The sequence below is a fragment of the Talpa europaea genome (assembly GCF_964194135.1).
Source record: "Talpa europaea genome assembly, chromosome: 16".
NCBI classification, from domain to species: domain Eukaryota; kingdom Metazoa; phylum Chordata; class Mammalia; order Eulipotyphla; family Talpidae; genus Talpa; species Talpa europaea.
In genome coordinates, this window is record NC_140084.1 from 39,073,288 (window position 1) to 39,088,467 (window position 15,180).

Below are 15,180 nucleotides of genomic sequence, written 5' to 3' on the forward strand. Positions count from 1 at the left end.
GGAGTGGCAGGATTTCTGCCAGCTCTAAGGAGGGCAGGGAGGGGTACTGGGTCATACCCGGCAGGAAGGAGACCCAAGCCTTCTCCGGAGGCCAGACACCCCTGTCAGTCTGGGCCAGGATGATCCCCCGTCTAGAGTCCACACTCCCTGAGACACTCTGGGCCCCTGCAATTCACTGAACAAGGGGTGCCTGGAAAAGAGGAAACTCCCACTCAAGATTATATTCCCGGGTCCAACAGCTCCTGCCAAATAATGGTTAGGTTGTCCTACCTACAGCTATTTGAAATGTATGACAAGGTGTTTGTAGCTTGTGTTTTGGGGGAGGAAACCCTAGTCACCTCTAGTGCCCTCCCCCCAACCCATGCAACCCCCAAAGCTCCATCAGGTCCCAGGACCTGTGGCAGCACAAGTGCTTTCTGGAGCATCCTTGGTGCCTTACCTAAGACCCCGAGGGCAGATGCTGGAGAGAGGTGTCCTCACACTCCTCGGTGAGGGTGGGGGCGCCCCAGGTGAGGTTCACCCGCCACTGGAAGCTCACCTCTGGTTTAGCCCGAGGCCTGCTAGCGGCCTGGCCTGACCTTGGGGCCTCCCGCAGGGGCCGGCGCGAGGCCCCTTCTCCACCCAGCCCCAGTGTGACCCCAGTTTACTCCCCGGCCCGCGCGCCTGACCCGCTCGGCAGCTGAGACCAGGGCGCCCCACATCGCGCGGCCGTCGGCACAAGATGCTCCGCGTTCTCGGGGTCCGCGCGCGGGCGCAGCGCCGTCGGCCCAGAGCGCCACTCGCCCGGCCCGGCGCCTCCACTGGCTACGCCGGGAGGGGAGCTGCGGGGGCTGTGGGGGACGTTTGTGAACCGCTCAGATTTCTCCGACCGGGGGCGGGGAGCCGCCGCCAGCTCGGCCCGCGGGCGCCCGGGCTCTGCCCGGAGGCCCGACGGCCCCGGGCGCCCCCCCGGGCCTGGGCGCCCTCGGCGCGCCGCGGCCCCGCGCTGCTCCCCGGGGCGGGTCCCGGCGGCCCCCCGCGCCCCTCCGGGCCCGGCGACGCGCGGACACCGCGGCCCCGCCGCCGCCACTCCCCCACATTCCTCAGGCCGCAGCGCCGTCTCCTTCCTCGCATTCCTGCCCCCACAAAAGAATCCCTCCGCCCCCCGCGCGCGGCGGGAGGAGGGGGCGCGGCCGGCGCCGGGAGGGCACATTCCTCCGCCGCGCGCGCCACCCGCCGAGCGCCGCGGCCGCCGGACCGCGCGTGGCCGGCGCAGCGACCCCGGCCCGGCGCCGGCCCCGCCCCGCCCCGCGCCCAGGGGTCCCGGGGCGGGCTCCGGGCCGCGGGCGGACGATGCGGCGGCGCGGCCGGAGCGGCGGCGGCGGGAAGCGGAGGCGGAGGTGACGCGCGGGGCCGCGGGCCGGGCCATGCAGCGCTCGCGGGCGGCCGCGGACGAGGCGGCGGCGCTCCTGGCCGGGCTGGCCCTGCGGGAGCCGGGGCCGGGCGGCGACTCGCCGGGCCGGGGGCGGCGGGGGCCGCGGCCCGGGCCGGGCGACGAGGCGGCGCAGGCGCGGGCCCGCCGGGGCAAGGGCGGCGGCGGCGGCCCCGAGGCCGGGGCGGACGGCGCGAGCCGCGCGGAGCGAGGCCCGCGGCGCGCGGGGCCCGCCGAGCTCGGCGCGCCGCCGGCGGGCAGCCCCCGGGCCAGCCTGGCGGGCTCCGACGGCGGCGGCGGCAGCGCGCGCTCCAGCGGCATCAGCCTGGGCTACGACCAGCGCCACGGCAGCCCGCGCCCCGGCCGCGCCGACCCGCGCCCCGGCCCCGGGCCGCCGTCGGGGGGCAGCGCCCGCTCCAGCGTGTCCAGTCTCGGCTCCCGCGGCTCGGCCGGCGCCTACGCCGACCTGCTGCTGCCCGGCGCCGGCCCCGGCCCCGGCCCCGCGCGCGCGCGCTCCCCCGAGCCGGCCGGGCCGGCCCCCTTCCCGCTGCCCCCGCTCCAGCCGCCCGCGGGCCGGGAGGGCGGCCCGAGCGCGGCGGAGCGGCGGCTGGAGGCGCTGACCCGCGAGCTGGAGCGGGCGCTGGAGGCGCGCTCGGCGCGGGACTACTTCGGTGAGCGCGCGCGGGGCCGCCCCCGCCGGCCCGGGCCCGGGGCGCGGCGGCCGCCGGGAGGGGCGCGCGGGGCGGCCGGGCGGGGGCCGCGCGGGGCCGGGGGGCGGCGGGCGCGGGGCGCGGAGCCCGGGTCTCGGGGCTGTTTGGGACGCGCCTTCGGCTCCGGGTCTCCCCGACGACCGAGGGGCGCGGGCCAAGCGGGCGGACGCTCTGCGCCGACGGGAGCGAGGCACGGTCGCGGGAGAACGGGGCACTTTCTGGCCATTTCTTCCCCTCCCTACCCGATGACGGCGCGGACACTGGGTAGGGGACCCCCCCCCCCCAGCTGCCCGGGGTGTGCGCGCGAGGGGGAGGCGGAGTGGCCCAGGTGCCGCCCGAGCCCGCGCGCCGGACCTGCGGCTCTGGCCGTGGAAGTGGCTGGAGGCCGAGGGCGGGGGAGCCCCGCCAGCAGCCGCGGGACTGTGCTGGGTCTGGGGGTGTTTTACTGGGAATCGTGCTTCACAGCCCCCCAGGCTCTGACAGCCGCAGCCCCGTCTCCAGCCCGACCTGGGCCTCTCAAGCCTGGCGCTTTGGTCGGTTTAAGATTCTTGGGCTCCAGGTTCTTGAGTGGAGGCGTGGGGAGGGGGCGTCCCTCCCTCTTGCTGGTGAGCAGGACGGCCAGGCCCCTGGCTTTGAGGGCAGGGGTGCGTGCTTGGAGCGGACTCCCCTGGGTCCGCTCACTCCAGCTCTCCTGGGGGTGCCCCGAGCTGGGTCTTGGGTGAGGAGGAGGCTGCATGTCCTGGCCAGCTGCGGGGCATTCCAGGCAGAGGGAGGAATGTGGGCAAAAGGAGGCGAGTAAAGATGTGTCAGGTCCTCTGCGCTCCCAGGGGTGGTCAGGGGAGTGTGGGGGCCAAAGGTCAGCTTGCTTTGCAGGGGCACCAAAGGGTTCCAGGGTCACCTGCTAGTGTTGGGGCGATTTTATGGTTTGGCTGGTCTTGTGCGGCCTTCCCGATGGCCCGGGAGCAGTGGGGAGAGGAGTTAGGAAGCTGTTAGGAAGCTGTCTCTCCTGCCTGCCCCCCACTTGACCCCAAACTCTGCAGCCCCTAGTCGGGGGTTAGAGTGGGGGGGCAGTTGTGATGTTCTGTGTCCCTCAGTGGCTACTCATGGGTCTGTGTGCAGCTGAGGGGGCTTCAGTCCCAGACAGGTAATGGGAGAATGAAGGGGGAATAAAAGACCATAGGGGTCACTCTGCCCAGTGGGTGACAGCCCCCCGGGAGGGGCAGATGAGCCAAGATAGATCGTTTTCCAAGAGCGGTCAGATTCAGGTAACAGTCCCTGATTTTTTTTTTTAAAGATTTATTAATTTATGCATACAAGAGCTGGGGTACAGGCCAGAGATGTGGGGTGTGGGGAGTGAGAGGATTCACCAGAGACAGAGCGGGGAACAGAACAGGCAGATCAACCGCAGTACACTGCTGAGGGGAGCAGCGGGCAAGACAGGAGAGGTCTGCTGTGCCATGTGGGTTTCACTCTGGCCGACCAGGGATCGAACTCGTGTTGCAGAGGCTGCAGATTGCTTCATAGTGCGGTGCTTAACCCCTTGCACCACCAGGGAGGCCCTCATTCCCTGATTACTAAGGACATGGCTGAAATGCTCATACTTTACTGCTGGTTGTTGACCTCTGGGAGCTGTGAAGCTCCCGCAATTGACCCTGAAGAACGTGGACTTGGCCTCAAGAAAGTGGGCAGGTGGCAGGTGGCTCAGAATCGGGGTCTCTGCCTGTCCTCATCCTCAGCGTGGCTCTTCCGCCGGGGGCTGTCCCTTCCTCCCCTGGCCCTGCGCCAGCTGGCCCCGGCCCTCTCTGCCGTTCATGGAGGTCTTTCTGTCGCTCATCTCGGAGCCCCACCGCCACTAGCCAGCCAGCAGTCTCAGGTTCTGGAACCTCTTTAATTTTGGGGACCTCTCTGCCTTCTCTTTCGCCACTGCCCGGCAACACGTTTCTGCTTCACTTCCACGGCCGCTGTGCCGCCCCGTGCTGTTCCTCTGCTGGCCGCCCTGACTGCTCGCTGCTGCTGTGCCCACGGGAGGCCGCGGGCTGGTCCTCGGGCAGTTCCCTCTTCCATCCTCTTCACCGCCTTCCTTGTGCCCCTGCCCTGCCCTTACTACCATGCCCAGAAAACTCAAGGTCAGCAGTTGTGATCCCCGTTGGCTCCTGGTCCTCATCCGCAGGTGGTCAGGTCCACATCCAGATGCGTCTCCACCGCCTCCATCTTGGGCTTTCTCCCTCCCACTCGCCCTTTCCCCTTTGGCCGTAAAGATGTACAAGGGTCGTCCACTGAGCACAGAAACCCCTGACCTACATGGCCAGAGGGCTGCTGGCTTCTCCTCACCCCTGCGTCTGGTTGGCAGGTCTTTGCTCCTCTGCCATCCCCGCTCAGGGGCTGAGCCAGCTCTTGCACAAGACCCAGGCGACACCAGCCCTCGCCTCCGTGGGTGTTTGTGAGGCCTTCTTGGTCCCCATCTCTGCTGTCTCCCACAGTGGCCATGACTGTCCTGGGAATGCTCTACTGCCTGCATTTCTGAGGGGCCTCCTGCTCCTGGTTCTTCTTCTTCAGTGTATGTTTATTAAAGTGATGCAAACACATGTTTAGAGAAAAATCAAACAGAACCAAAAAATGAATAACACCAGGCCGGGCCTCCGCGTCTGCCCACCCTCCTGCCCCGGTTCCCGCGGGCCGCTGGCTTGGCGCTCTTGTTCTCACCACCGTGCATTTGGCTAGGTTGGCGGGAGAGTGACCAGGTCAGGTTTCCTAATGGACACAGACGAGGGTGGCGGGCAGATCAGTCCCCTTTAGAGACATAAGCCTGGCTGCAATTTTGGGGTGGATTACAGGGGCTAGGCTGGGAATGCTGCGAGGAGGCTGTTGGAACAGCTGTGGCATTGATGACGTTCTGAACCAGGCTGGCGAGCGCATATTTTCAAAGTATTTAAGTTACCAAGTAATTTCAGCACGGAAGGGTTTCACATCGATGTCTGGCTTTGCTTGACAAATTAGAATCTTGAGCTACGCTGGGCCTGCTTTCAGGCCTGTCACCCTCTGCTGGGGGGGCGGGGGGCAGACTGGAGAAGGGGACTCTGCACCCACCAGGCTCCCCTCCCACTACCTTCACATTCCTGCCTGGCGTTGAGGGCCTCTGAACAGCCTCTCCCTCCCCCTCGGGCAGCAGGGAGGGGATGGAGGCTTGCGAAGCCCACGAAGGCAAGGCGCAGAGGAATCCCCAGCAGGGCTGGGAAGGGAGGAGAGGACCCAGAAAACCAGGTCCAGGTTGTAACCTGGCCACCAAAGGGGAGGGAGTTGCCCCTCTGGCAGGGTCTCAGCTGAGAGCCGAGGCCTTTACAATAGGAGATGGCGGAGTGTGGGCTACGCGAGATTTCTAGACCCGGGGTGGGGCCGCTGGCCTAGCTGATAGGGGAGGAAGGGATTCTTTCAAGATGGGAGAAGCTCGATCATGGTTAAATGTTAAAGAGAGAGACCTGGTGGCAAATGAGAGAGAGAGCATGTTCTGGAGCAGCCAGAAGATTTGGGGTCCAGAGGACAGGTGGAACCCATCTTCACGTCCTCTGGCATCTGGGAGGCCCTGGGTAACTGCAAAGGGCCTTTCTGCGGTCTGGGCTGGCCAGGGAATCCCTTAGGACTAGCCCCATGCTTCACCCTGGCATTGCTGGTCCCCTTCCCCCGGCCCCCCGCCAGCAGGGCACCCAACCTGCGCTGCCAGGGGGTCTGCATTCCACCCGGTAATCCCAGATGCCTGCAGAGCAGCTCCCCTCCCTTATTTCCTTTAGACATTGTTCAAATAGCACGGTGTCACCGGGGCGTTCCCTGACCCCCTGTTTACAGATCACACACACTGACATATTCTTAGCCGCCTTCTTTTCCTTCCAAAGCTCTCTGCCCACCTCAGATGTTATCTGCCTGTTGGCGTCTGTCCCCTCTCCTGGGATCCAGGCCCCTCAAGGGTGGGGACTTGACTGCAGGATCCCCAGCCCTGCTCTGGGGGCCTTGCGGCCAGCCGTTGTTGTCGGGGCCGTGTGCTCTCTGAGCAAGAGAGTCAACAAACCCTGGGGGGCAGCGGGGGATTGTGGCTGGGGAGGGTCGCTAATGGCGCGCTGGGGGCGCCTGTGGTTTGCGGTCCTTTTGGTGCACAGATGGCAGAAGGGGTTTTCCCTGTAGTTCAGGAGCCGGTCTTAGATTTCCTGGTCTCAGTGTGTCAGAACCAGCGTGTTGGTCAGCTGCCACGCTCCCCGGTGCTCTGCTGACCTCCAGCTTCTCAGACAACAGCAGCAGGAAGCCCTCAGTAACGGCGCCCTCGTGTCCCGGTGTTAGCATTTAGACGCGGAGGGATGCGGGGGCCTGGGGGGCAGCATTAGACCCGGGGGTTGGATGCATGTCCATCCAGGTCCACGCTCCGTGGAGCTGACCGCTGCCCTCTCCTCCCACAGGCATTTGCATCAAATGTGGACTTGGCATTTACGGAGCACGACAGGCGTGCCAGGCCATGGGGAGCCTGTATCACACCGACTGCTTCACCTGTGACTCCTGTGGTAGGTGAACTCTTCCTGACCCTCTTGCACCTACGTGCCTGGCGGGCGGACCCCCGGACGGGCATGTGGAGGAAGCTGCTCAGTCTTCCCAGGCAGATGGGTTGTGGCCCTTTTTCCTCTGAGTCTGGCTTCTTTGAGACCCCCCAGGCCCTGGGGAGGAAGCGCCGGACCTGGGAGGAGAGTTTGGCTGCCTGTAAGGGAGATGGCCTCTGGCCCAGGCCCTGGACTCTGACCTTCAGGGTACCATGTAGCTCAGCTGCTTGGGGCGGGGGCTCCTGGTGCCAGCAAGGGGCCTTCTGCTTGCATGGACATGGGGCTAATACTTCTCTCCCCTGCATTTTATTTGTTCCCACTTTTACACGTAGTATGAACTATGACTTTTTATTTAAAGATTTATTTCTTTATGCGTATAAGAACTGGGGTTCAGGCCAGTGGTGGGGTGTGTGAGAGGATTCACCAGAGACAGAGTGGGGAGCAGAACAGGCAGATCTACTGAGGGGAGCAGCAGGTGAGACAGGCGAGGTCTGCTGCGCCATGTGAGTAGCTCCTTGGTTGGGGATCGAACTCTTGCTGCAGTGGCTGCAGATAGCTTCATAGTGCTGAGTCTTAACCCTTTGTGCCACCAGGGAGGCCCCTATTTTGTAAGCATATTAAGCCTACGTAGTCCGTATTCCTTATTGAATAGTCCCCAAGTCTGATGCCTTTCGTTTTTTTAGCTTTATTTGCTAAATTTATTTTTTAAGTGAATGCAATTTACATAGAATACAGCAAACAGATCTTAAAATATCTGGTTCAAGGGCCTCCCTGGTGGGCTAGGGGTTAAGTCTCAACGCTATCAGTTTGATCCTTGGCCAGGGAGCTACCCACATGGCACAACAGACTCTCCTGTCTCACCCGCTGCTCCCCTCAACAGTGGATTTCAGTGGATCTGCCTGTTCTGCTCCCCACTCTGTCTCTGGTAAATCCTCTCACCCCTGTACCTCTGGCCTACACCCCAGTTCTTGTGTGCATAAATAAAATACATCTTTTTAAAAATATATATCTGGTTCAAAAGTGTGGGGTGAATGTCTACAACGCACATGCCTAACAAAGGTAGAGAAAATTTCAGATACCCTAGAATCTTTTGTCTGGTCCTTTTTTGCTTGGTCCTTCTATGTTTCTCCAGTGCACCTGCCCAACCAATGTTCTGACTTCTACCCCCCTGACAGATTAGTTTTGTCTTTTCTAGAACTTCATACAAATGCAGTCAAATCATGTGTACTAATTTTTGGCAGATTTTTTTTCTGCTAAACATGTCTTTTTTTTTTTTTTTTAAAGATTTATTTATTTATGCATGCAAGAGCTGGGGTACAGGCCAGAGATGTGGGAGGTGAGGGGATTTACCAGAGACAGAGTGGGGAACAGAACAGGCAGACTGACCAAAATACACTGCTGAGGGGAGCAGCGGGCGAGTCAGGAGAGGTCTGCTGCGCCATGTGGGTTGCTCCCTGGATGGCCGGGGATCAAACTCGTGCTGCAGAGGCTGCGGATTGCTTCATAATGTGGTGCTTAACCCCTTGCACCACCAGGGAGGCCCTAAACATGTCTTTTTAATTACCGTGGCTGCCTGTGTCAAGTCGGGTTCCCTTGTGTGAATCTACCACAGTTTGTTTACCCATTTAGCTGTTGATCAACACTAGATTGTGCCACACACATTCTTGTACAGGTCACTTGTGGACAAACGTGTGTTCATTTCTCTTGGGTAAGTTCCAAGGCAGTGGAATTTCTGGGTCACAGGCTAAAGTGTATGTTTAACTTCATAAGACACTGCCAAGTGGTATTCCCACTAGAAATGTAAGAAAGTTGGGTCATTCTATGTATTTGTCAGCAATTGGTATCTAAGTCCTTGTAATTTTACCCACTCTAATGGCTGTAAAGTGGTATCTCGTTGTTTTAATTTGCATGTCCTTAATGACCGAGGAACATCTTTTTACCTATTGCTTGGCCATTTATGACTTTTTAAGATACATTTATTTATGCATACAAGAGCTGGGGTGCGGGCAGAGGTGTAGCGGGTGAGAGGATTCACTAGAGACAGAGTGGGGAACAGAACAGGCAGACTGACTGAAATACACTGCGGAGGGGAGCAGCGGGCAAGACAGGAGAGGTCTGCTGCGCCATGTGGGTAGCTCCTTAGCCGGGGATGGAACTCGTGCTGCAGAGGCTTGCAGACAGCCTCTCCGTGCTGCGCTCACCCCTTGTGCCACCAGGGAGGCCCTAATTTTTAAACTTTTTTTATTTTCTTACATTGGTGTTCATTTTTGGACAGTGTTTGATTTCAATAAGATAACAATATCAATAAGATAACATTAAAGGGAATTTAAAGAGTCATTCCATGGTCTGCATCTCATCTGTCGGAAGCGGGGGCTGAGGCCTGGAAGCAGGGGCCTATCCCCTGGTTTCCGGTGGTTCTGGACCCTGTGTGACCTTTATCCTTGCAGGGAGACGGCTTCGTGGGAAGGCATTCTACAACGTGGGCGAGAAAGTGTACTGCCAGGAGGACTTCCTGGTGAGGGGGGCCGTGCCCCCAGCTGGCGCCATGGGTGGGAGTGGGGCAGGGGCCCTCCTGGTTTGCATGGACATGAGGCCGGGCAGCAAGCGCTGGTGTGCTGCGGTGCCCCTCTGTCACTGACGCCAGGGTCCCGTGTCCCTTCCAGTACTCTGGGTTCCAGCAGACGGCTGACAAGTGTAGCGTGTGCGGACACCTTATCATGGAGATGGTGAGCCCCCCCCCAGGCTCCTGGGCCCCCGCTGGCACGGGCAGAGTCTGAGGCCCCCCCTTTCGCCTGTTACAGACCTGCCCGGGGCTCCGAGCCAGAGCCTCTCCGGGGCTGTGCCGAGCCTTCCACCTGCACTGACCCTCCAGTGCCTCCCACCCCCAGATCCTGCAGGCCCTTGGCAAGTCCTACCACCCGGGCTGCTTCCGGTGCTCCGTGTGCAACGAGTGCCTGGACGGGGTGCCCTTCACCGTGGACGTGGAGAACAACATCTACTGCGTCAGGGACTATCACACGTGCGTAGTGTGTGGGCCAGGCGGGCTCGGCTCTTTCTCCTGCTCCCCGGGGCTTGCTTCTGCTCTGGCTGTGCTCTCCGTCCCTGACCACCCCACCCCTGCCTCCCCTGGGAACGCAGTGATGGGCCCACTCGGCGGCTCTCAGGAGTTCCTCTTTGCTGCCCACCTGGGCCTGCGTGCTCCCCTCCTCTGGGTGATGGGGCCCTCCCCCTGCCCGCCTGGCTTCTGTTCCTCTGTGTCCAAGCCCCAGCCAGGCCTCTTCGGCCTGCGATGGGAGCTGGGGCTCCGCCTTTCTGGTACCCATGTGTGTAGCTGATCCGCTCTCCCTCGCGGGGGTCCGGGCTCAGCCCCTGAGCCCTGGTCACTGCTGCTGCCTCACAGGGACCTGGTGCTGGGCACAGTCCTGGCACTTAGTGTATCACCAGGCTTTTCAGAGGTCTCGGAGAGGGGTGGCCACACCTGGACCTCAGGGCGGGAAGCTCGCAGAAAGTGTGAGGCAGAGGGCAAGGCAGAATCTGAAGCCTTCCTGGTGGAGGGGAGGGGATGGAGGTGAATTGAGGAGCCAGATAAGTAACCAATGCCAGGAAGGCCTGGCTGAGGCTGCTCCCGCCCCCACAGAAGAGAAGGGCCCTGAGGCTCAGGCCGTGTCCTGGGACTCCTGTGGGTACACCAGCCCTGTGCCCTTGGCTTCCAGTCACTCGGCTGGTTTTCTTTACTCCTCCAGGGTTTTTGCACCAAAATGTGCCTCCTGTGCCCGTCCGATCCTCCCTGCGCAGGTAGGAACCGCTCCCTGGAGGTGGGGGGCTGCCCGGCCTGGCCTGGCTTTGCCCAACACTGCCGGGTCCGACCCAGGTCTTGGGCCTCTGTGGGAGGGCTGAGCCGGTGCCCTGCCCCATATCCCTTGGGGCCGAGGAATGTGTCTTGAGCCCACAGGTGGGGTGCAGGTGTCGCTGGCATGACTTAAGAGGGTGGTGGTGTCCCCTGGTGCTAGGCTGCCCCCTGAGTCCCTCAGCCCCATAGCCTGTACAGTGAGGAGTGCTCCCGGGCCTGGGGCAGCAGGCCGGGGTGGGGCAGAAAGGGCAGGAGGGGTGGGCAGAGCGGCAGGCCCCAGTCAGCTCTCTCAGGCCCTGACTCTGCCGCCTTGTGCCGGTTCTGTCCCGAGCTGGGGTGCCTGGGAAAGCAGGACCAGATGCCAAAGCGGTGAAACGAACATGTCACCCCACACAGCCCCCATGGGGTGCTCCTCACGTGTGCCTGCTGGGCTGCAGCTATGGGAGGAGGCCCAGGGCCCCTCACAGCCATTGTGTGCCCCGTGGGAGCCCCACGTCCATGCTCACCAGGGTGGGAATGCCCGTTGTAGGCCCACACCGCCCCCCCCAGTTTGCTCACTGTGTGTGACCCCCATGTCCCCCGCCAGGGCTGTGAGACCACCATCCGTGTGGTGTCCATGGACAGAGACTACCACGTGGAGTGTTACCACTGTGAGGTGAGCCGGGCCCGGGGTGGCTGGGTGCGGGCAGCCCCTCCTGCACTGCTCTTCTCGCTGTTCTGAAGGCGCTTGACTTTCATGGGCCTGACCCTCCCCAGTGAGCCCTCTCCCTTCTCCCCGATATCTGTTCCCCCGCAGCCCAGGTCTTATCCAGACAAGTATTTATGGGGTATTTACATTGTGTCTGGTGCTGGGAATGTGCAGAGGCCAAGGACAGTCCCTCCTCTTTGTGCCCTTGCACTTAGGGTTCATACGTGCTCTACCCTCAGGGGAGAGGCTGGTGCTCAGGCCGTATCTGTCTACATAGCGTGACTGCTCTAGCAAGGGTTGTTGTCAGAGCATATAGGGAACTTTGAAAATCAGGGAAGGCTGCCTGGAGGAGGTGACACCCAAGTTAAAATTGGAAAGTTGATTAAGAACGAGGGAGGCAATGGAAGGTGTGAAGGTGGTGAATGGGCTGTTTTGTGTCACTGGAGAAGCCAGGAGCTGGGGACAATACGCCACTGGAGCTAAGGAGTGTGGGTTGACCCTGTGGAGAATGCCTGAAGAGGAATGACACCGCGTCACTTGGATGTTAGGAAGGGCACGCGCTGCCATGCAGAGAATGGATTTGAGGGAAAGGGATAGGGGCGCAGGAGGCTCAGGGGACACAGGTCATGGAGCTGGGCCGAGGGGAGTAAAGTGAGCTGAGTGGTGGGTAGGCAGGAGAAGGGACTGATTTGGTGAGTGATCAGATGTAGGAGTTTGGGTGTTGAGAGGTGTCCGTGGGTCTGCAGGCAGGGGCAGGGTGAGAGGAAGAGGTGGTGAACACTCGGGGTTTTGGTAGCTGGAGATCCTGGAGGCCCTGAATGCAGATGTCTGGGTGGCAGCTGGATGCGCTGGAGCTCAGAGACGTGGAGCAGGTAGAGGGCTTAGCACACACAGCCCTGCCCTGCGAGTTCTGGTGACCTCGGCCTCTCCAGATTTTCAATTCAAGGACACCCAGTGGGCTCTGGGCAGCCTGGAAAAGTGCTCTGTGCAGTCATGTGGGGCCCTATAGTGCTCACCGCCTCCGTGCTCCTTGTGCAGCTCACTGAGCTGCCCTGCCTGTTTGTGTTTTGTCTATTTTTTTTAAGATATAATTTATTTTTGAGTAGAACTGAGGTGTAGGCTGGAGGTATGGGGGGCAATGAGAGGATTCCCAGAGACAGAGTGGGGAGCAGAACAGGCAGACTGACTGAAATACACTGCTGAGGGGAGCAGTGGGAGAGACAGGAGAGGTCTGCTGTGCCATGTGGGTAGCTCCCTGGCCGGGGATCGAACTCATGCTGCAGAGGCTTTGGATAGCTTCATAGTGCTGTGTCTTAACCCCTTGCGCCATGAGGGAGGCCCTGCCCCTCACCTTTCTGCCACTGATGTACAAAGGGCAAATAGTCACAACTTCTTAAACGGAGAGAGAATCAGCCTATAAAATACCCCACAGTGGTGAACGGGAAGGTGAGGGGCCTGAGCAGAACTTCTTGTTTACTCCAAGTCTCCGGTTCTTCCCTTGCATTAGCTTCTTCCAGCCAGTGACCCCTGGAATCCAGTAGTCCCTGTCCTCACCTCTTGGAGGCTTTCCATACACCCGACTCTCCCATGTGCCCCCCACTTCACTCAGAGCCATCCATTTTTTGTTTTTCTCACTTTCATTTTCCCATCAACCCTCCATGCAGCTCTCTGCCCTCCTTTCCAGTTACCTGGAGCCGTGGGCGATGGTCTGTGGATTTGCTTTTGTGTTTATGCTGATGCCCCTTTTACTGCCCAGCCTCTCCCCAGATTCCAGCCCCTTTCAGGCTGCCTCCCCCTCTCAGCACAGGTCGCCCCCTGGGCTCCCAGCCACAGCCCCTCCCCAACCCCACCCCAAGGGGAAGAGGCTAAACCCCCTGGGAGCTGTGCAGAACCTGAGGGCTCTGCCGGCTGCTCCCTCACTCAGATGCGCCCTGACAGACCCCCCCCCCCCCGGGGTTGCCGCTGTGTTCTGCCCTAGGACTGCGGGCTGCAGCTGAGCGGGGACCACGGTCGGCGCTGCTACCCCCTGGAGGGCCACCTGCTGTGCCGCCGCTGCCACCTGCGGCGCCTGCGGCCGGGCCCGCTCCCCCCGCCGGCCGTGCAAGTCACCGAGCTCTGAGCGGGGCGCCCTGGTCCCGGGGTCGGTGGGCGCCCGCCCCGCCCCGCCCCGCGGGCCGGCCCCGCGGAGAAGCTACGTCTATTTATTCACGTCTGTGCCTCCTCAAGCGCTGCCTTCTCCCCGGACTCCGCCTGCCGCGCCCCCCCCCATCACCACCTCTGTCCCGGCCCGCGCGACCCCCGCGCGACAGGCCCCGGGCCGGCCGAGGGGTCGCAGGGCCAGGGGGCGCGCGGGGGGCGGGGGGGCGGGGGGCGCCTCCCCTCTGCCACGGGCCGGGCCGGGAGCCCTCGAGATTCTAAGGGGTCTGGGACCCCCTCCAGGAGAGCGCCCGGGCAGGGCGGGGTCGGCGGGGCTGGGCAGAGGGCGCGCCCGGCCGCTGGTGGTGGACGGGTAGGGCCACAGGAGGGGCGCGGAGTGACACCCCTGGGAACCCGGTCTGCGAAGAAGCCCCGCCTTTGGCCACCCGAATTCTGACGGGTGTTTCCGGCCGCAGTTCCCGCGACTCCCCGTCTCTGACTTCGGGTTTGGGGCTGTGGCTCCCCACCGCACCCCGCAGCGCGGGAGAGGAACCTCCGGGCCGTTCGCGCCGGCTCCGCCGAGAGCGGCCGCCAGGGGGCGCCCTGCGCGCGGCCGGGACACCTGCTGCCGGGAAGCGCCGCGTGTCGGGCCCCGCCGCCCAAGGATGGGATTTGACTTAAATTAAGTTTTTCCTTTGAGAATATTTTCATTTTCTTTGAAAGAATATAGTTGCTTCTAAAAACGTGGCCCACAGTTGTTATTTCTGAGGAAGATGACAAGCAACTCACAAATGGCGGATTTGTATATCATGTAGCTAGTTCTCAAGGCGGTAAAAACATCCGTGGGTTAATTATTTTTGTATAAGTTTCTCTAAAAACCTCAACAATGTGTCTGCCTTTCAGACTTTAAAACGGTGTGGTTTTTGTCTGTGTCTGTGTCTTAAGAATGGGGGCCTAATGACATGTAACTGGGGAAATGCAGCTCTTTTCCTTCTGAGGCTTGTCAGCCCCGGGGAGCTCCGACTTCTCGCGCTCGGCTTGGGTTGGATCTGCAGGAGGGGTGGGGCCTGCGGCCAGAGACCCTGATCACCATAAGCCATCCCAAGTGGTCTTCATGGGATGTTTGGACTCAAGTCCATTTATTCCTGTGACACCTTGAATCACCACCTCGTGGCTACTGCTCTTGCAGACCCCCACCCCTTCCCTCTTAGTAGGATTAGGTCTCTTTCCCTGAAGCCTCATTCATTGGGGGAGCCAGGCTTGAGCCAGAAGTTCCCTACAGCCCAGTGGCTGCATGAGTCCTGCGTGGGGGGTGGCCCCAGTGGGTTGAAGCCTGCATCTGGGAGGCCCCCTGGTGCGCAGATGCCGCAATTACACGGAAAGTTTGGGGATCAAGTTTTCCAACAGTTTTAAGTGCTGAGACCGGGCAAGTGCACTTGTCTGCAGAGGGGGACTTCAGTAGGGTCAGAGTGGCTTCTTGGAAGGAGCGATTCCAACGGGGCAGGAGTGTAAATTACAGCAATGGGAGGCTGTTTCTAACTTTCTCTTCCTCTCAAGCTGGGCTTCGTTGCTTTCTAGCCAATTCGTGCAAAGTTTCCGATTACCCTTTTGTTTTCTGCGTCAAAGATGCTTTGCCCTGGTTTCTCCTTGTTGCAAGCTTGGCCTTTGTCATATCTCTTCCTCTGAGTCTGCTGCGGATGTGGCATCTGACCTTCCAGCTGTGGGGGTCACCATTGTCTTCCATACCTGCTCCTTCCTGGTCACCATGCTCCCCTTAGTCAGCGAGGACTGAAGGATCGCAGCCTGGA

At 61.3% G+C, this 15,180-nt stretch overlaps 1 protein-coding gene across 1 annotated transcript; it reads left to right on the plus strand.

The window, feature by feature from the left end:
- Positions 1–1,406: 1,406 nt before the first annotated feature.
- On the plus strand, positions 1,407–13,355 carry WTIP (WT1 interacting protein; the record flags this gene model as incomplete). The annotated part of the gene is made up of 8 exons (XM_084256665.1): positions 1,407–2,082; positions 6,564–6,665; positions 9,146–9,213; positions 9,362–9,424; positions 9,587–9,717; positions 10,442–10,493; positions 11,135–11,203; positions 13,215–13,355. The coding sequence occupies 8 exons, from the start codon at positions 1,407–1,409 to the stop codon at positions 13,353–13,355; spliced, it is 1,302 nt and encodes a 433-aa protein (XP_084112791.1).
- Positions 13,356–15,180: the final 1,825 nt, after the last annotated feature.